Source organism: Telopea speciosissima, chromosome 2, assembly GCF_018873765.1.
Source record: "Telopea speciosissima isolate NSW1024214 ecotype Mountain lineage chromosome 2, Tspe_v1, whole genome shotgun sequence".
NCBI classification, from domain to species: Eukaryota; Viridiplantae; Streptophyta; class Magnoliopsida; order Proteales; family Proteaceae; genus Telopea; species Telopea speciosissima.
Window position 1 is genome coordinate 82,229,114 of NC_057917.1, and position 18,948 is coordinate 82,248,061.

Genomic DNA, 18,948 nt, shown 5'->3' on the forward strand with positions numbered 1-18,948 from the left:
GATTCCGATTTGAATCGTGCAGAATCGGTTGGGAATTGATCTAGTTAGACTGATTAACAAGCAAAGAATCTGGTTTGATCACTGATTCCGAGTCAAATTGAGAGAGAGAGAGAGAGAGAGAGTATCTTTTAGCAAAGGAGGAGGAGGGTCTGCAAAATTGGAGTCGGTGGGATTTATGGTTTATTTTACAAGGGGGAATTGAACTTTCAACCAGAGAAGAGTAGAGAAGAGAAGAGAAGAGGAGAGAAAAAACCAAAGGCATTCTCTTCTTCAAAAACGCACCCTATTCTCTTCCTTATATGCGTCGCTTTTGTTCTTGAATCTCTTCCTATCCCAGAGCAGATCTCTCTCTCTTTCTCTCTCTCACTGAGAATATGTTCCAATCCAAGAAACCTACTATGAATTCACATGAAAGGCCTATGTGTGTTCAAGGAGACTCGGGGCTTGTTCTCACAACAGACCCAAAGCCTCGCCTTCGATGGACTGTCGAGCTTCATGAAAGATTCGTTGATGCTGTGACTCAACTCGGAGGACCTGACAGTACTAACTACATTTCTTCTTCTTCAATTCTTATTAACTCATAATTACCTGCACCATCGTCTTCTTCTTCTTCTTCATCTTCATCTTCTCATCTCCTCATCTAATTAAAGTTTAATTTCTCCTCTCTATGTCTAATCTATAGAGGCCACACCGAAGACCATCATGAGAGTTATGGGTGTCAAGGGTCTCACTCTATACCATCTCAAGAGCCATCTCCAGGTATATATAAACACAATATTTCATGTGTTCTCTCTTCTCTATTGAACTCATAATTGATTCAATATTCAGACTTTTGTTTGTTTGTTTGTTTGTTTTACTTTCTCAAATAGAAATTCAGGCTTGGGAAGCAACCACATAAGGAATTCAATGATCACTCAGTTAAGGAGGGTGAGAGAGGTAATTCTTTTGTTTCCTTTCTTCATTTTAACCTAATATATATGTTCCATAAATCAGTTTTTGTTTCTTTTTTTTTTTTTATTTACTTATTCATGGTGACTTCAGGACTAGACCTTCAGAGAAATGCTTCCTCAGGGATAATGGGTCGAAGCATAAATGAGTATGTAACTAACTAAATCTTTTTTATCACTCAAATATAATTGCAGTTGTGTTTTATGATTACTACTACACTTCAGCAGGAACGGTCAGATCACTGATGCCCTTAGGATGCAAATGGAAGTCCAAAGGAGATTGCAAGAACAGATAGAGGTGAGTACTTGCAAACATTGCTTTATTTGTTCCCTTTTTCGCGTGTAATTAATCTTCTATATATGAGCCTCTTTTATTGGTGAAGCGTAACCCATCTTGGATGAACCACGTAAATCTTTGTGTGATTCTCTTACAAATCGATATTCCTTGAAATTGCAGGTACAAAGGCACCTCCAGTTGAGAATTGAAGCACAAGGTAAGTATATGCAATCAATACTAGAGAAAGCTTGTCAAACACTTGATGGTGAAAACATGGCTTCAGGAAGCTACAAGGGTGTGAGTAATCAAGATTTTGGTTCTCCAATGGGGGGCTTCCCTTCTCTTCAAGACCTACACATATATGGAGGAGAGCAAGTTGACATACAACCACATATGGAAAGATCATCATCTCTTGAAGGATTCATACCAACAGCCAACGATTCCATCTGTCTTGGTAAGAAGAGGCATAGTCCATATAACAGTGGTAGTAGCAAGATTAATCCTCTAATGTGGCCTGATGACCTCAGATTACAAGAATTAGGAACAGCAGCAGCAGCAGCATCATCTCTAGGAACTCAAGAAGATGCATTCAAGGGTTATCAGCTTCAAATTGGTGGGTCGACCACGATGGATAGCGGTTCAGATATGGATTCCATGTCGGATATTTACGAATCTAAGCCAAACCTCTCCGGCGATGGTGTGGGAGAAAAAAGATTTGAAGCATCGGCGAAACTTGAAAGGCCGTCGCCGCGAAGAGCACCACATAATCAAGTAGAGAGAATTAATCCTATGATCAAGGGTGGTACCTTACATCAAGGAAGAAATTTGCCTTATGTTTGAAACCTAATTCATTATAATTCTTAGATGTAGTAATGTTCTTAAAGAATGGTATCAAATCATATATATATGAGGAGACTACCATGAACCATTAATAGTTTTTTACAATTAGGATTAAGAACATTGGCATGCAATTGTAGATCTTCTGATCAGTTTTAATTTAACTTTTTTTTTTTTTTTTTTTAAATACTTAATTGGTATTTTCCATGCATCTCAAAGCTTAATGATTTGCAAATCTGTCTAGAAAAAAGCAAGAAGACATGCATCTTTTGTTTTATTAATTACTTCAAAATTTTCCATGTGAGTCTTCCTTGTAATGTAGTAATTAACCTTTTGTGAAGTTTCCGTTTTAAGTTAGTTGCTTGGAGTTAGTTACTGTCATCATTGCAAACAAACAAATTGGAGATTGCATGAAGCAACCATTCTGTAACCAAAAGAAAATTTCTAGAGTTTTGGGGAACAACAAATTAAATACTGTAATATTATAGCCTACATTGTTTGAAATCCACATATAAAATTGAGCAAAGGGTAGGTTATGGAAGTTCCTTTCCTTGAACTAGGAAGAAGAAGAAATATTTCTTTAGAAAAGGCCAACTGGGAGTATCTATGTCTACTACCCACTTTTTCTTTTTCCAAGCCCAGACTTAACCAGTACAACTAGTCCTAACTTGGTCTTCTGTTGGACTATTAGTGTGCGAGAAATCTTTAGAAAATAACCCCTTTAAGTGGAGTTGTAAGAGTCATCACCTCAATTGATTTCTTCCATCGAATCTGAATATAAAGCTCTTGTCGATGCAATAGTCGAGCTTATTTGATTAGAGCCTCTTTTTCTTGAGCTTGGTGTCCCACTACGCTCTCCACTGATTCTATGGTGTGACAACATTGGTGTCATCGATCTCTATGTTAATCCTGCTTTTCATGCATGCACAAAGCAATTCGAAATTGATTTTCATTTTGCTTGCGATTGTATTGCCAAACGGAAGCTTCATGTACAATTTATTTAAACTCATGATCAAATCGTCAATGTTCATACCAACACTTGGGTGACAAATTAAAACTTCGATGCCCCGACCCTTCAACTTGAGGGGGGTGTATTGGCGAGGGATAGACTCGGGATCTACTTTATTTGTATGGTTACAATAGGACTTGATTTCCTTATGTCTCTTGGGCTATATATGTTACCAATGAAAATCCATTTTCTCTCAAGAATACAAAATATAATTCAGTGAATTGATACCTTCAACTCTCTCTCTCTCTCTCTCTCTCTCTCTCTCTTATCTATAATTATTACATTCAGGAAGAAGGTTCGGAAGCTTTTTCTTTTGGGGTTAAGAAAAGAGGGTGGTGGAGCAGATACCTTTATCGGTTGCAGGGAAAATTTAGAGGGTGCAAGTTGGCAAGAAAGCTCCATCCCTAGAGAAAGAGAAGAGCACATATATGAGGGAAGAAAAAGGAGGTAAAGGGTGAGAGAGAGAGGTGGAAGCTGGAAGAAAAGCACTACTACGCACTCCCACGAGCGCAGTTATCGAGGAAGCTTCTATCTTTAAGAAGGCAAAGAAGGGTTTGTATTAAAAGCTGAATGGGTTATTTTGAATCAGAAGTACACAGCGATCCGGCCATTGCAGACAGACAGACAAGACAGTAGTCATATTCACGTTTCATAGAGTTAGTTTGCATAATTATTAGGTTGTCATTGGATTCTGTTTGGTCACCCGACAACCTTGTGTTTAAGGCTTTTCTTTCTCTCTCTCTCTCTCTCTCTCTCTCTCTCTCAAACAGGCAAGGTAATGTGGTAGGTCTCCCTTAATTTAATAAGCCCTAAACAGTGGGAAGCTAGCCTTAATATAAAATACAAAAGAATAAGAAAAAAAAAAATTTAAGGCAATACCAGAATGGATCTTTATGGCAGGATCTAATAATTTAACAAGTTTTCCTACTTTAACTTAGTTTTGTTTAGTCATTCTATTCTATTTTCACTATGCTTCTTCTAATGTTGAGCATGCATCTAATTATCCTTTTGCTTGAAAGTAAAGTGAATTATTCCTAATTAAATAGAGATCAAGTTTTCCTTCACCCGCAGTGAACGATGGATGATCATGCATGCATGATCAATGGTTTTGGATGGTGCCAAGAAACAATGAAGGACATTTCAGACATTTAACAAATAAGGAAAGGGAGAAACAATGATCCTATACGTTGGGCGCTTCCCTCATGAACCCATGGTGCATGGAGGAAAACTTTTTGTTACTTGACTCATTCATGTATGCCATGTGGCAAAACGTTTAAACTTGGAAAATCTAATGCCACTAACATTGGTAACCATTAGATTTTTTCCTGCCTTTGTAGGATGAAACAAACTGCAAATGGTACAAAATCAAGAGGGGAAAGTTTAATTTCATCTACCTGTAGAGTAGGGTTCAGCCACCATCCTAGGGCCGTTAATACTCCCCCTATTAGACATTGTCAATAATACCACATCCCTTGCGTGATGACTTCTCAAGACCATCCGAAGGCCTTAATTGGTTAAGGAATTCTCCCTTGACCACAGCTCTAAGAACTTAAATTTGAAGAAGGGGTAACATAGGAGAAAGTCTGTCTTGACCACACGGTCAAAGAATTGTACAACCATCAATTGTCACAATATCTGCCCATATTTACGAATGATCAAAAATACCTCAACTGTTGCTAGAGACCTTGTGGGCACCATTTGATTCTCCCTTGACTGTGGGTGAAGGAAAACTTGATCCAAGGATAAATACATTATTTGAATCGATCATTTTCTTAATTTAGTTTCAAATTAATTTCCCAATTTTGATGTTCTTGTGTGAGGACAAAATCAACCTAGCTGGTGAAATTTTCACTTGAATTTTCAAGGCTTTCTAGTGCCTATATGCTGAAAATTTGGTTTTATAAGAACTATTAATTCTGACTACATCTACCAAATCCCATCAGGTTGACGATCTAACTCTAGACCAACAGGGCCATTTGAGCCTAAAAATTAGGCCCAGCTTAGTACATTCTCCGGCCTGGGTAGCACAAATTTGATTTTATCAAAAAAAAAAAAAAAAAAAGTAGCACAAATTTGACAAAGGGGTATACCACAAATTCAACGCTCAGAATAACCACATCAGCTATCTATGTGGCAATTCCCATTGATTTGAATGCTTTCCTTCACGGGTTCTTGTGATAGAAGGCATCCCATCCATGGAACCATGCCTCTAATGTTGTGTTTGGTATACATTCTAAGAATATACGTTAAATAAATAGTGGATCCAGAGGTTTAAGATCATGGGTGGAAGACTAAAGCTGCGTTTGGTATGATTTTTTGGAATGCATTATCAACCTAAAATGCTTTCCAATAATGTATACTAAACTCAGCCTTGGTCAATTTTCAGCCACAACAAGTACTAAAAATTGGATCACAAAATTTCGGGTGATTATTTGTATCACAAATGTTTGTAACATTTTCGGAAATCACAAGACAAACTCCATTCCTTTTCATGGTATTTCCTATCTAAACGCCTATTCTTGCTCAAAGTTGAAAGAGAGCCCAGTAATGGCTAGAATATTGGTACACATGCATGGATAAACACGGAATGCTTGTTAATTCATGGGAGGGTATTTGATTGAATTAGATACAAAGATTTGACATATATATTGACTAATCTAAATCATGTCTCTCTATCTAATGGTCATAATGGACACATCATCTATCCATATTGCGGAAAAGATCTTTGTGATGTTTAGGAAAATTAACAACACCTTGTGACAATAATAATTTGTCATTCCTTATCATAGCTTTTATCATTTTGCTCACTAGCTCCCATACTTGTTTAGGACTGAAACTCAGTAAATTACATACATTTCATTAGTTAAGTTTCAGCCCCAAGAGTAAGAGAAGCAGCTCAATTTTTAATCCAAATTCCGAAGTCTAGTAAAATTTTTACCAAAGTCAATTTTATGATGAGGCAATTTTGTTTAAGACTGAAACTTGAACAATAAGATGGGAGTGAAGTCCTCAGTTCCATCATACATGCATGTACCAACTTGGTCAGGGGGAGTGTTGGGATAATAATCTCACATCAGACCCCCAAGATCTCTCATCCGCTCATATAATTGTGATTCTCTCCACCCAATAGTTTGAACTTTTGAGATAGATATTTACACTCACCATCTCTATCTACTAGAGTTGTGAAGGACATATCACCTATGCACCAAATCAATTTCGGTTCATGTCTGGCTAATCCTAACCTGATTTAACTCCAGGATGGGAACCAGCAAGTGAAAAATTCCATCAATATTCCGAATCATTCCAACTTTTTAAGAATCGGCAACTACATTTGGTAATCCTATTATAGCTGAAGTGACTGGAGATTAATTCCTAATCATACAGACATGGACCTGAAGCTCACAAAATTATGCAGGTATTGGACCCAAAATTTATATAACCTATTGACGCCATGATCAAATCGTATAACATTGACTGGGTAGTGTAGAAACCACATTGATGAAACCATCTTTTTCATCTATAAATTGTTCTTGTAACTTCCTCACCGGTGTATGCTCTTTACTGCAGCAGAAATCACTGGATCAGCTTATATAAATGTCAAAACTGTTCTTGTTGAACACCTCCATTGCTGAATCTTCCCTACCATCGTAAGAGAGAACTTGAAATTCTTGATTCCATTACAGTCAACTCTGACATCCAGACCTCAAAACCAAGCACATGGCATGAGATGCACCAACTCCAACTGAGAGTACATGGTGGGGCCCCAATCCATCATCCTCCATCAAAAACTTCACTTCAACAGGCGAAGGTTGTACCTCTGGCAGCCCAGGAACCCCAAGTTGACAATCCCTTGCATTTCCCCACATGTATAGCTTTCCTTTATCTGTCATTACCAGGAAATTATTTCCACTACCATTACCAGAAGAGAAATAACTGCAGCAGTACTTCTAGACTATCGAACTGATATACCAAGATAAACTACAGAATATCATCAATGAAGCATGTATTTAAGCATTTCATAGACATTAAGGAATCTAATCAGATAGTGGAGTTATCCTCATATTTAGTTGTGTTATTGAGTTGAAATAAACATATTTTAAATACTAGAATAAAGATGATAAATTTTAATCTTATTAAATATATATAACGAAATTTCATAAGAGTTTTCATGATACAATTTCAATTATTTGAAAATAGTAAGAAAGAGATCAAGAAAGATAACGAAAATAAAATTTAGCATTCATTAACCTTTCGCATAAAATTAATATACTTAATGGAGATATAAACTACACAAAGATTGGAGATAGATACATTTTCTAAAAGTAAAATATTCTGATGAATTTTGAAATATGTAAATGTTTCTTTTTTGCTGAGATGATATAACAATGTTCGTTTTTTGTTACTTTTTTACCAGATAAATTCAGTTTTTTTTTAAAATTAAAAATAAAAATTTTGAGACATTGTCTTTACTTATCCACAGATGTTCATTAACATAGATCTTACTAACAAGGCATTCTTTTAAACATAAAATTGCTATAAAAAATTAAACATTTCTTTAAGAAATAAATCAATTCTTATGAAGAACATAATGATATTCTTATTTTTGTCTTTCGTACTTTATACGAGTAAGATAACATTAATATTAGAAGTCTTTTAATGCTGAACTATTTCTCAAATTCTTACCAGTGATAGCAGCTGATGAGGAACCTCCACATGCAATGTATGTGATGTGCTCCTCAACTAAAGACTCAATCACTACTGGAACCTTTTGGTTTTCAATTGAAGAATGACCCAACTGACCTTGTCCACCGTGGCCCCAAGAAAGCACTTTACCGTCATCTGAAAATATATCAATTGTATTTAGTCCCAGAGTGAACTTTTTCTTTTGGGGGGAGGGGGGGAGAGGAAGGGAAACTGCACCCTAACAAAAATAAACAGTAATAACAGTAAATACCAAAGGCATAATATCAGCTGTTTGAATGGTTAGCTAAGTAAATGAATAACGCTATAAGAAAAGGCTTCTGTAACCATCGAGAACTTTGATCTCATTTTACCAGTTAATGCCAGAGAGTGATATCCACCACTTGCCATCTGAATGATACGAACATCTTGCAGGCTAGGAATCGGCTGTGGCTTCCAACCACCAACCTTATCACCTCTTCCAAGCTCATGGTTAGAGTTTGCTGCATGAAAACCCAAACAAAATGCTATCAGAATGATGCCTAGTTCGTGACAAGTAGACATATGTCATTTACCATAAAGATGAGAAAATGAATGAACAATCATGTTGTCGGGTGGATTTTCAGTAGACTCAACTGTCAGTTTACGAATTCCTTCAAAATAGATAGTTTCTACATACTTCACAGTATACAACAGCATATTTGGATGCATGGAAAGTGAAGCATTTGCCCTGGAAGAGTGGAAACTGGGAAGTTGTTTCGCATGGTATATGTCTCCCCCAACAATACAGGCAAAACCATGTTGCTTTGTGCAAAGCAAATTCTCATGCTGTCATACAACCAGTTGGCAAACTCCTACCCTGGAGGATAGGTCAATCCCAGAAGCCAAACACTCCCAAAATATTAGAGTAAATTACTCAGACATCTCCTATACTAGACCCTAAATACAACCCACTCCCCTACGATGTAAAAAATTACTCGGAGTTCCCTTAATTTGAAAACCTTGTTACAATCAGCCCCACTCCGTTAGCAGTGCACCGTTAAGGGGTGACGTCACATGGACCTAAAATTCTAATTGACCAAATTACCCTTAGATGTAGGGTGAACTTACTTTTTTACCCTTCTATACAAAACCTCTGAATGAATTAGCATCTCTGCTGGACCTTGTACTGCATTTACATTGCTGATCCTCTGAGGAACTGCAAGCTCACCGACGACCTGCTACTCATCGGCGACTTGCGAAACCACAACCAGCACTTGCAAAGCCTGCCGAAGACCTACGGATCCTCCATAAGGTAAGTTTTCCCCCTTCTCATCTACTTGCGATTAGTCACTTCTAGGGATTAGATATTTGAACAGGAACGAATCCTTCCAACGAGTCCATTTAAGCATATGATGAATGCATTTACACACAGAATGAGAACTATATCTTTGCCCATTTTTCTTGATAGAATTCTTGATTATATTTGGGAGAAAGCGTCCTCCCAAGTGCATTCCATGTTCTTCAGAAATTCTGGCTACAATGTCATTATGGATGAAAAAGAGTTCAGTGTTTCATTCAAATTCTGAAGCTTCTCTCTGTTCTATTGTTTCAACCAAGATGACTGTGGAGGGGGTTCTGGCTAAGATGACTTAATATTGTGATCATCAAAAAAAATCCCATTGTGGAGGAGGTTCTAGCTAAGGTGACTTACTGTTGTGATCATCAGAAACAAATCCCAATTCAGCTGACATTTCAAATATAATCAGGAATTATATCAAGAAAAATGGGTGAAGACATAGTTCTCATTCTGTGTGTAAATGCATTCATCATATGCTTACATGGACTCATTGTTGGGGGGGGGGGGGGATTCATTCCTATTCAAATATCTAAACCCTAAAAGAGAGTAATTGCAAGTAGATGAGGAGAGAAGGGGAAAACTTATCTTTTGGAGGATCCGCAGGTTGTCAGGAGGCTTCGCAAGTTGCCGGTCGTGGTTTTGTAGGTCGTCGGTGAGGTTGCAGTTCCTTAGAGGATCAACGATGTAAATGCAGTACAAAGTCGAGCAGGGAGGCTCATTCATTCAGGGGGATTTGTATACAAGGGTAAAAAGGTAAGTTCATCCTACATCTAAGGGTAATTTGGTCAATTAGAATTTTAGGCCCATGTGACGTCACCACTGAACAGTGCACTGCTAACAGAGTGGGGCTGATTGTAACAAGGTTTTCAAATTAGGGGAACTCCGAGTAATTTTTGACATTGTAGGGGAGTGGGCTGAATTTAGGGTCTAGTACGAGGGAGGTCTGAGTAATTTACTCTTAATTAAATGCAAAAATCAAAATACAGGAAAAAGGAATCCTCATGCATTTATATTAAATTTGAATCCCACAAATCTGAGCAAATTACCCTTAGAAGTTCCGCAGGTCGTCAGGAGGCTTCGCAAGTGTTTTGTAGGTCGTCGGTGAGGTTGCAGTTCCTTAGAGGATCAACGATGTAAACGCAGTACAAGGTCGAGCAGGGAGGCTAATTCATTCAGGAGATTTGTATATAAGGGTAAAAAATTAAGTTCACCCTACATCTAAGGGTAATTTGGTCAATTAGAATTTTAGGTCCATGTGATGTCGCCATTTAACAGTGCACTGCTAACGGAGTGGGGCTGATTGTAACAAGGTTTTCAAATTAAGGGAACTCCGAGTAATTTTTGACATCGTAGGGGAGTGGGTTGAATTTAGGGTCTAGTGCAGGGGAGTTCTGAGTAATTTACTCTTAATTAAATGCAAAAATCAAAATATAGGAAAAAGAAATCCTCATGAATTTATATTAAATTTGAATCCCACAAATCTGAACAAGGTGTCCTCACCTCCCCAATTCCAAAGTTGCCCGTCTTTAGTTAGTGCCATTGTGAAAAAACCCCCACAAGTTACAGCAGCTACAGGCACAGGTAATGCTTTTACTTTGGAAGGGATGCTAAACGCACCACCTTCATTCGGGCCACGGCCAGCACCCAGGCCCAATCTACCATCACCTTCATCACGACCCCAAACATAAAGTTCACCTAAACCAACAACAAATAGAAATATTACCTACAAAAAGATACCATAACAATTTCAACACATTCAATCAACGTACTTAATCCATTTACAAGGACTCCATGACTGGTAATTGTTACATTGTGGCATCCATCTCCAGCAGATCTACCTGGTCTATATATCCATAGTTTGAAATTTGCTCCATATATTTTGGAATTCAAATTGTATTTGTCTAAATTTGCCACATAATTTGCTAAATTCAAGACACCATGGAAGTTGACAGAGACCTATTTTGAATTTTATCCAACTACACATGCTCAATCAATAATGCTTTTTTCTGGAGAGAAAGAACCTGATTACAGCTGTCATCACCAACACATAATTTGCAGAAAACAACATTTAGGGTAGAGTTTCCTCCTTTGTGCGGGCTCATATTTGCATGCATGAAATTAAAAAGAAAAAACAGAGAAGAATGAAAGCAACATATTAGTCTACCTGAGCTTGAAGGAATCAACCTTCAACACATTGAATCCATGCAATAGGGAAAAATTGAGCTCAAATGTGTTTATACAGACAAAATTATGCAACTCCACTCAGCCTTATCCCAACTAAATGGGGTCAGCTGCATGGACCTTCTGTCTCCAATCAACTCTATTCAAAGCCATATTTGTTACTAGTTCTAAGCTATACATGTCTTTCTTCACTTCTCCTAGAGTCATTTTAGGCCTAATCCTGGTTCTTTTAGTTCCTCCAATCTGAAATCATATCACTCCTTACTAGCACATTCCATACAACCTCACAATGACTTTCTCTCAATTTATTATGCATAAGAGCACCTCCAAATTTAACTCTAATTTGTTCATTTATTAGTTTAGCTTTTTTTAGTTTTGCCACTCATCCATCTCAATATCCTCATACTTGAACTTACTCCTTCTCATTAATCACAATAGGACTCAAAATAAGCAAAATCAATACAAATATAGTAAATGCTGGTCATCCAGCAACAAGCATTCAAAGAAGGGCCCCAAAATAACCATTAGTGGTGAATGAATACCAACTCTGCTCTTTTTCTCTAATTATCAGAATATCTTGCACTAAAAAAACATGGAAAATTCAAATAATTATATAGCAACTATGTACACCAACCGTTAAATCATTGGGTGATCCACTCCCTTACCATCATCTCTGCCTCCTTGACTTCTAATTGAGAATTGGCAATGTTTTTATGGGAGAGATCGGAGTTGTACATTGAGGTCTTGATGTCAGTCGATATAGCCCTTCAATTCACTGAGGTTGACTGGATAACTAACTCTCTTGAATAAAATTTATGCACAGATGTAAAATTCTCAGAGGCAGTTTTGAATGAATTCTCATGTGATTTGGCAGAAATCTGGAACATATATCAAAAGGGAAGATGAAAATTTTCACCTTGAGCACCTTTCATCATCCTTCACTTCAATGTTAAAGCTTCCACCAAGTCCTAACATTCTTTCATAATCAGGAATTCTAACAGCGTCTTAAACCCCAGCAGAATAATCAAGCTAACTACGAAATATTCCAGGAAAACAGAATCACCATGATGACACCAAGCCACAACCCATACAAGGCTGGAGAAATCCAAATGCTTTGAGACATACAATCTCTCTTCCAGCAAGAGTCCTATTATCTTGAATCTCAAATTTGAAATCCGAATCGAGGTTCTCTCTTTTTATAAAAAATAAAAAAAAAAAAACACAGAAAATTCGCCCTGAATCAACACTAATTAAATTAAAACAAGCCTAAAACATTACATATCCTATTGAGATAGGCAGGTAAACATCCTACATCAGATATAACTAAGGATCTAAGAGATAAGATCAGAAATCAATGGTTGTGAAGTTTCACATGCAACATGCCAAGGAAGATCATGGGCTTTTAGATCTAAAGTAAAGGAATGTACTCAATGACCACCACCCAAAGAGAGTGCCAAATCGTAGCCTAGGTAAGTTGGTTAACACTACAACAAATACAGGTACGAACTTGAAGATGACTGCAGAACAACTAACCCCACCCCTCCCCCCACAAAAAAAAAAGGAGGTCCTCACAGTGTTTTGAATGATGGTTTTGTCCTTAATTAAATGGTTGGAACCTGAATTCCAACCTTCCAAAATCACAATTAGTTATGCAAAAGTGATGGTAAGACCTCCTGAAAACCAGTTGCATACTGAGATAATAGGGTCTTATTTAAGCTTGAAGAGTTGCTGGATTGACCACAATGAATTGATATGACAAGAAAGGATTTGGAAAGGGAGATCTCTAATATGATGTGTTGAAAGAAACCTTGGTACCAACTCAACACACTTTTTCTTGACCTATTCCATATTCTCACTGACAAGAACCATGATCGCTTTAAATGCAGCACCATGCACCATAGCCTTTTGCAAGGGAACTGCTGAATCAACACTATCAAAATAGAAATATAGTGCACCAATACAAAATAAAATTACTCATCAGCCATACTGACCAGGCGAATTGTGGTGGTCAGTCCATTATGTAGGAAACTGCCGCCCTAGGATGCAATTTAAGCCTTGCCACCGCCTTCCCACCTACCAAGCCCATCAAAGGAACAACCAACATCCTAGATTGCTGCCTGACTACCAAAGATTGGTGGAATTAAAAAAACTAGATTATTTGTTTTTGCAGAATGACGAGTTTTGTTTTATTATATACCTAAATTACCATCACAGTCATCCAAATTCCACTGGCTTGCAGAATAAAGCAAAGAAATTCAACGAACCTGAATCAGTGATAGCAGTAGTATGAGCTCCACTAGTTGCAATGTGGCATAACTTCTCATCCCAAGAACCTTTCACCAATCTAGGCAACCTCTCTCTGGTATATACAGAATGCCCTAGAGCTCCAAAACCACCGTAACCCCTGCATCCCCCAACTGCAGATTTATCACATAACACAATACGCATAATTCCCAAACAACCAAAAAACAAAACTAAGAACATAACATAAACATATCCCCAAACTACCAAAAACAAAACTAAGAACATAACAAAACAAAACAACGATTGAATTATGTAAAACTGACCAAGTGAAGACTTCACCAAGAGATGTGAGGGCAACGGAGTGAACCCCACCAAGAGCGAGGCTTCGGACGCCGTCGAGGTTGGGATTCAAAGTCGGAACAAAAGCAGGGTTTTCATGGCCGAAGCCGAGGCGGCCACCATCGCCTTTGCCCCAAATCCAGAATTTACCATCGACAAGTAAGGAAGAGTGGAAGAGGCCGCATGAGATGCCTACCTCCAATGATCGCGATGGCAGTGATGAGTCAGCGCCACCGTTGCTGGCGGCAGAAGTGGCATCGAGACGACCAGGAATAGGGGAGAGCTGGAAATTGGAGGGGAGGAGGAGAGAGGCGACAGTGGTCGGATAGAGGCGAATCTCTTCAATGCCGCCACCTAGTTGACCAGAGGCACCACGACCCCATGAGAGGAGTTGGATTGTGGTAGTCGTCCCATCGGATGGCTCGGTTTCGGGCTTCCAGAGAAGGGGAACTTTAGAAGAAGACGAAGAGGAAATGTAACGTGCTAGTGGTACACAGCGCAGGCGACTCGCCATGAAATGTAGCCGTTGTGCTGTGGACTGTGTGATTTGTCATTTGTCAGGGTTTTAGCGTTTTAGACTTCGTTTGGTAAAAACTCTCCGAGAACAGTTCTTCTGTTCCTATGTAATGCGGGAATAGAAAAACACCTAAAATCCGTTTGGCAATTCTGATGTGTTTTTTCTGTTTCTGTACCACAGACTGGCTGAATCACAGAATCAAGATCCGGGGCCAGAATCGACCAGATTGGAATCGAGTCTAGAATCAGCCATCGGATTGGCATTATAACAATAAGGGCAAAGAGAGCACTCTCTCGTGCAGGAACATTTGATTGAATGGTATTTTTTAATTCATTTGGGATTGAGCCATAATCTCGCGTGATCCTATATCTAAACTTAAGAACCACGCGACCGGTTAGCCTTTTCTTACCCTAAAAATAAAAACAAAATGAACGGACCTTTCCCTTGCCCATCCCCCTTCCCCTCCCCTCCCCTTGAGAGTGAATCCTCATACGTTTGCACCTACATGTTAGGTACCAACACCTAGGTTGTTATTGGGTTTGGTTGGGTCAGGTTTTTTAAAATCCCAAATCAACCCTAAATTCTCTCAATTCAACCTAGACCCAGCCCAACCCTAAGTCGGCTGAGATATCTCAATTTAGCCAAGTCATGCCGGGCTTAGCCCAAACCAATCCAACCCAGCCCTAATTGACTTGAGTGGCCTGGGTTGGGTTGGGTGGAGTTGGCCCTGATTGACCCTGTCAACCTTTAAAATTTTTCCATTTTAGAGCCGGATTGGTCTTGGTTGACCCTGCACTTTGTCATCTGTGTCCTCATATGTAATAAAAAATGAAAAAAATGAAACATCACCAATACCAATCATTCTTAAAAAAACATTGTTTATCTTGTGATAATAAATCAAGAAAACATAGACCCATAAAAGTGTTATAATTAGTTATGTGGATGGATTAAAAATAAAGAGGGTGGGTGGTATGTGTGGATTAAAAAATAAAGAATGTGGGTGGTCTGTGAATATATATTTATAATTTATTTATATATATCATACATCGAGTCGGGCTAGGCTAAGGGTGTTAAACAGTTCGGTTTAATTAGGTGTAAGTTTTTTTAGATAAATCGAACTATGTAAGAAACTGTTATAATGAAATCAAAATTGCTTATAAACGGTTTTATTAGATTTTTACAACTTCTTTCTTGTTTACTTTTTATTGAAATGGATGTAAACTTGCATTGAATTGAATTAATTCTTATTATATGTTTTGTTTTAATAATTGTTGAAGGGAAAAGTTTTCATACACAGCTGTGTAAGCCGTGTATGTGAGAAGGTGGGAGTTTCAAAGCATTAATTAATGGGTGGGGATTTATGACTTTTCCAACTCTTTGTGAGAGGGGATATGACCGTGCATGCTTACACTACCATGTATGAAAACTTCCCCCATTGTTTGATATAAATATTTTTTTTTTATTGAAATGGATGTAAACTTAACATGGAATGACTCTAACTTACTATGTAAATATCAATCGGTTTTAAACTGTTTATCATCAGTTTAAATCGTTTAACTAAACAGTCTCAATTTGGAAACAAACCAAAACTAAACCATTAACTAAACGATTTTCAAGGTTTCAATGTAAACGGCTCGCTTTGGTTTTGAAACCCTAAGGTTGGGCTAGGTGGGCCGGGCTCATCCCAAGACCCCCACCCCAGCCCAGCCCAACCTCGGGCCTGAAATCCCTACATAAGCCAGAACAGATCTTCTAATTCTTTGATTCCAATTAGGAAGAGAGAAGGATCCATATAGCTAACCTCATTTAGTTGGATAAGACTTAGTTGTTGTTATAGTTGTTACATACCAAACACAACTTTGAATTTCAAAAGAGATGTTAAAGGTAGAATAGGTTTCCCTATAACTCTTTGAAAGGTGAATGGGAAACAAGAGGTTGAAGGTTTCAGGCTTTGGATGAGCACTAAAGAACTTAAGCTCTTGCAATCCTTGTTATTCTCTACTCACACTACTCACCAATAAAGCCAGATACTCATTTTGTAGATACAAGCCACTATGACAAAACATGTAAAATTGGATTTTGAGAGCCATTGTATATTTGATCTAAGCCTCCTTGTTTTGTCTTCACAGAGAATAGTTAGATTGCTGATCATAATATGTTTGTTACAAATTTCCTGAGTGATAATGAGAGGTCCTTTAAAATTTATGACATTTGTTTCAATGGTGTTGCCTTACACGAAAGACCCTCGAAGCTTCTCCAGACGAAAGAAAACAGTCCTACAAGGACCACAGAGTCACATAAATACCCTATTAAATATGTATAACTAATGTGATGACAAAATGACAGTCAAGCTCAGCCATTATTGGTGAAGCCCTTGCAAGACAATTCGTGGTTGCAAGTGAAAGAGAGGGAAACTTTTGTAATCATGGTTGTATAGCCTATTTAAAACTCGGAGAAAAGTTCTTGTAAGGGCCACGTTCAAACACATTGGGGGTGAAAATGATCGCCTTGCCCCATGAATGGCAGAATTTTCGCCCCCCAAGCCCTAATGTGCCAACATCCTCTCATTAGCTGTTGCGCATGTGTGGCCCTTGCGCTTCCATGTAGAGAATCCCTTTAAAACTATTACCATATTTGATAATTATACTTTACAAATATAAACTCTATATTTTTACCCAAAAAAAGAACTACTTTTATTTTTTAAATTCAAGAGATTTGATTGCAAAATAAAGTGAATTTTATTAAGATTTAAAATGATTTTGAATCATATTTCACAAATAAAATCTCTATTGTCTTTTTTACTTCTTTGCCCTTTATTTCCCTTGTAACCAAAGGGAACCTAAATCCTTAGAGCTTAGGAAATAAAATTTAAATATAATCTTAGAAGTTGTACCTTTGGCTTATAAATGTACAAATGTACAATAACATGTGATTCGAAACAGCCAAGTGAATTTGAGTAACGAAAGTCATAATTTGGTTACATTTATGTTATTTTTGTCTTTTGATCATTTTTTAATCAAATTTAGTTATTTAATTGGCATAATCCCAATCAGTCCCTTCTCATCATTTGTTAAAGCCTTAATAAACGAATTTTTTTATTGACATCCATGAAGTTGTGAAATAAGTTATAACTTTATTTTGTTTGCCTTTTTATGATGACATAATGAGGTTAATAATGTTATTTCACACGTGTATTTGAAAAAATGCGTATGCAATAACATCTTTGGATAATAAAATAAAGATATATCATTTTCAAATTATTTTTGAAAATTCTTTTATACCCTTGTCTTAAAGAATTTTTGAGTACAAGACAAAGGACAATTAAAAGAAGGTGTCAAGACCAACCAAAGAAAGAAAAAGAAAAAAAGAAGGTATCAAAGATCTTAAAACACCTGTAAAAGTGTCATTGATGTACATCTTTTTTTCAGCTACATATTTAATTTATTGTCAATCAAAAAAGTTTGTAGCCTCCTTTGTCTGAAACAAATGATCTAAAAGTCTCATTGAACCATTCAAAGCAAGGTTCAAGAAGAATCAACAATGGGATGCGACTCAGGTGATTTCAATTCCGATCGGTTAGAATTGATTGAAAGTAGGGTAGACTTGGCCTGAACCCCTAGAAAACCCTTCTTGGATCAGCCGACTCAAATCAACAGGAATCAAGAACAAGGTTTGATTCGACCGAATCATTTATGGGTTCTAAACCTTGAATCAATGACAAAAGCATTTGACCTATGGGAGATCTTAAGCAACACATGTCAAGCAACAACAACAAGTGTTAGAGTGTTGTAAAACTTTTTAAGGGAAAAGGAAGTACACGTGGTCAATATGTACTTCCCTCTCACAATTTATCTCTCTCCTCTCCTCATTAAATATGTGAGTTTCATATTTTCTACTCATAAAATTTGTCGTTTCATTATCCGCTATTGGCTTGGCATGTAAGTGTGTCGATTAATCAAGTTTGAATTGAATTAAGTCGATTTCAGTTTGTTACTGTACTACACCGAAAACCAAACTGTAAGGAAGTTCTCGGTTTTGGCTCATTTGTTTCATCATTTTTATTGATTTGTAATCAAGTTACTATTGTGGTTGGTTCGATTCGATTTCGGGATTAAATGGATTCATAAGAAAATTAATGGAAAAATCCATTTTTTATTGTTTTCGATTTCTTATTTTTTTGATCTCGATTATTTTTTTTTATCAAGTTTGATCTAGTTTTAGGTTGGTCTGTTTTGGTTTAGATTTTCTATCGATTCCATAAAGCCCTAACATGAAATCAAACCACCAAGGATTGATTTGGTGCAGTTTGGTCTGGGTTGAACCAATCGTACCAACACCCTTATTGACGTGTACTCTGCGAATATAAGTGGGCAGGATCATTATCACCTACAATTCTGACATCCTTCAATTCCCTACAATCCCTCACATGGGAGTGAAATGACCATTTACCCACTGCCTTGAGAAGTGTGTCCAAACAGTGGGTAAGTGGTCATTTCAGCTCCCATGTGAGGGATTGAAGGGAAATTAGAGGGTTTCAGAATTGTAGGAGATAAAAATCCATGGTGTAAAAACCTTCGC

At 37.4% G+C, this 18,948-nt stretch overlaps 2 protein-coding genes across 2 annotated transcripts; one reads left to right on the forward strand and one right to left on the reverse strand.

Annotated features, from left to right (window-relative positions):
* The first annotated feature begins 225 nt into the window (after positions 1 to 225).
* Positions 226 to 18,815, forward strand: LOC122652096 (myb family transcription factor IPN2-like). The gene is made up of 7 exons (XM_043845769.1): positions 226 to 540; positions 683 to 759; positions 870 to 936; positions 1,042 to 1,096; positions 1,176 to 1,245; positions 1,405 to 2,093; positions 18,804 to 18,815. The coding sequence occupies exons 1-6, from the start codon at positions 375 to 377 to the stop codon at positions 2,062 to 2,064; spliced, it is 1,095 nt and encodes a 364-aa protein (XP_043701704.1). The 5' UTR covers positions 226 to 374; the 3' UTR covers positions 2,065 to 2,093; positions 18,804 to 18,815.
* On the reverse strand, positions 6,444 to 14,413 carry LOC122652095 (RCC1 domain-containing protein RUG3, mitochondrial). Its single transcript, XM_043845768.1, has 6 exons — positions 13,838 to 14,413; positions 13,535 to 13,674; positions 10,590 to 10,784; positions 8,125 to 8,253; positions 7,754 to 7,909; positions 6,444 to 6,953 (listed from the first exon to the last, which is right to left on the reverse strand). The coding sequence occupies exons 1-6, from the start codon at positions 14,365 to 14,367 to the stop codon at positions 6,754 to 6,756; spliced, it is 1,350 nt and encodes a 449-aa protein (XP_043701703.1). The 5' UTR covers positions 14,368 to 14,413; the 3' UTR covers positions 6,444 to 6,753.
* Positions 18,816 to 18,948: the final 133 nt, after the last annotated feature.

Excerpts from the sequence above, each read along its gene's own strand:
- LOC122652096 (XM_043845769.1), top strand. The coding sequence starts at position 375 with ATGTTCCAATCCAAGAAACCTACTATGAATTCACATGAAAGGCCTATG. Across the intron at positions 760-869 it reads ATCTCAAGAGCCATCTCCAG|AAATTCAGGCTTGGGAAGCA; the intron begins GTATATATAAAC and ends TTTCTCAAATAG. Across the intron at positions 1,246-1,404 it reads GATTGCAAGAACAGATAGAG|GTACAAAGGCACCTCCAGTT; the intron begins GTGAGTACTTGC and ends TTGAAATTGCAG.
- LOC122652095 (XM_043845768.1), bottom strand. The coding sequence starts at position 14,367 with ATGGCGAGTCGCCTGCGCTGTGTACCACTAGCACGTTACATTTCCTCT. Across the intron at positions 13,675-13,837 it reads CTTGGTGAAGTCTTCACTTG|GGGTTACGGTGGTTTTGGAG; the intron begins GTCAGTTTTACA and ends TGGGGGATGCAG. Across the intron at positions 10,785-13,534 it reads TACTGCTATCACTGATTCAG|GTGAACTTTATGTTTGGGGT; the intron begins GTTCGTTGAATT and ends TTGTTGGTTTAG.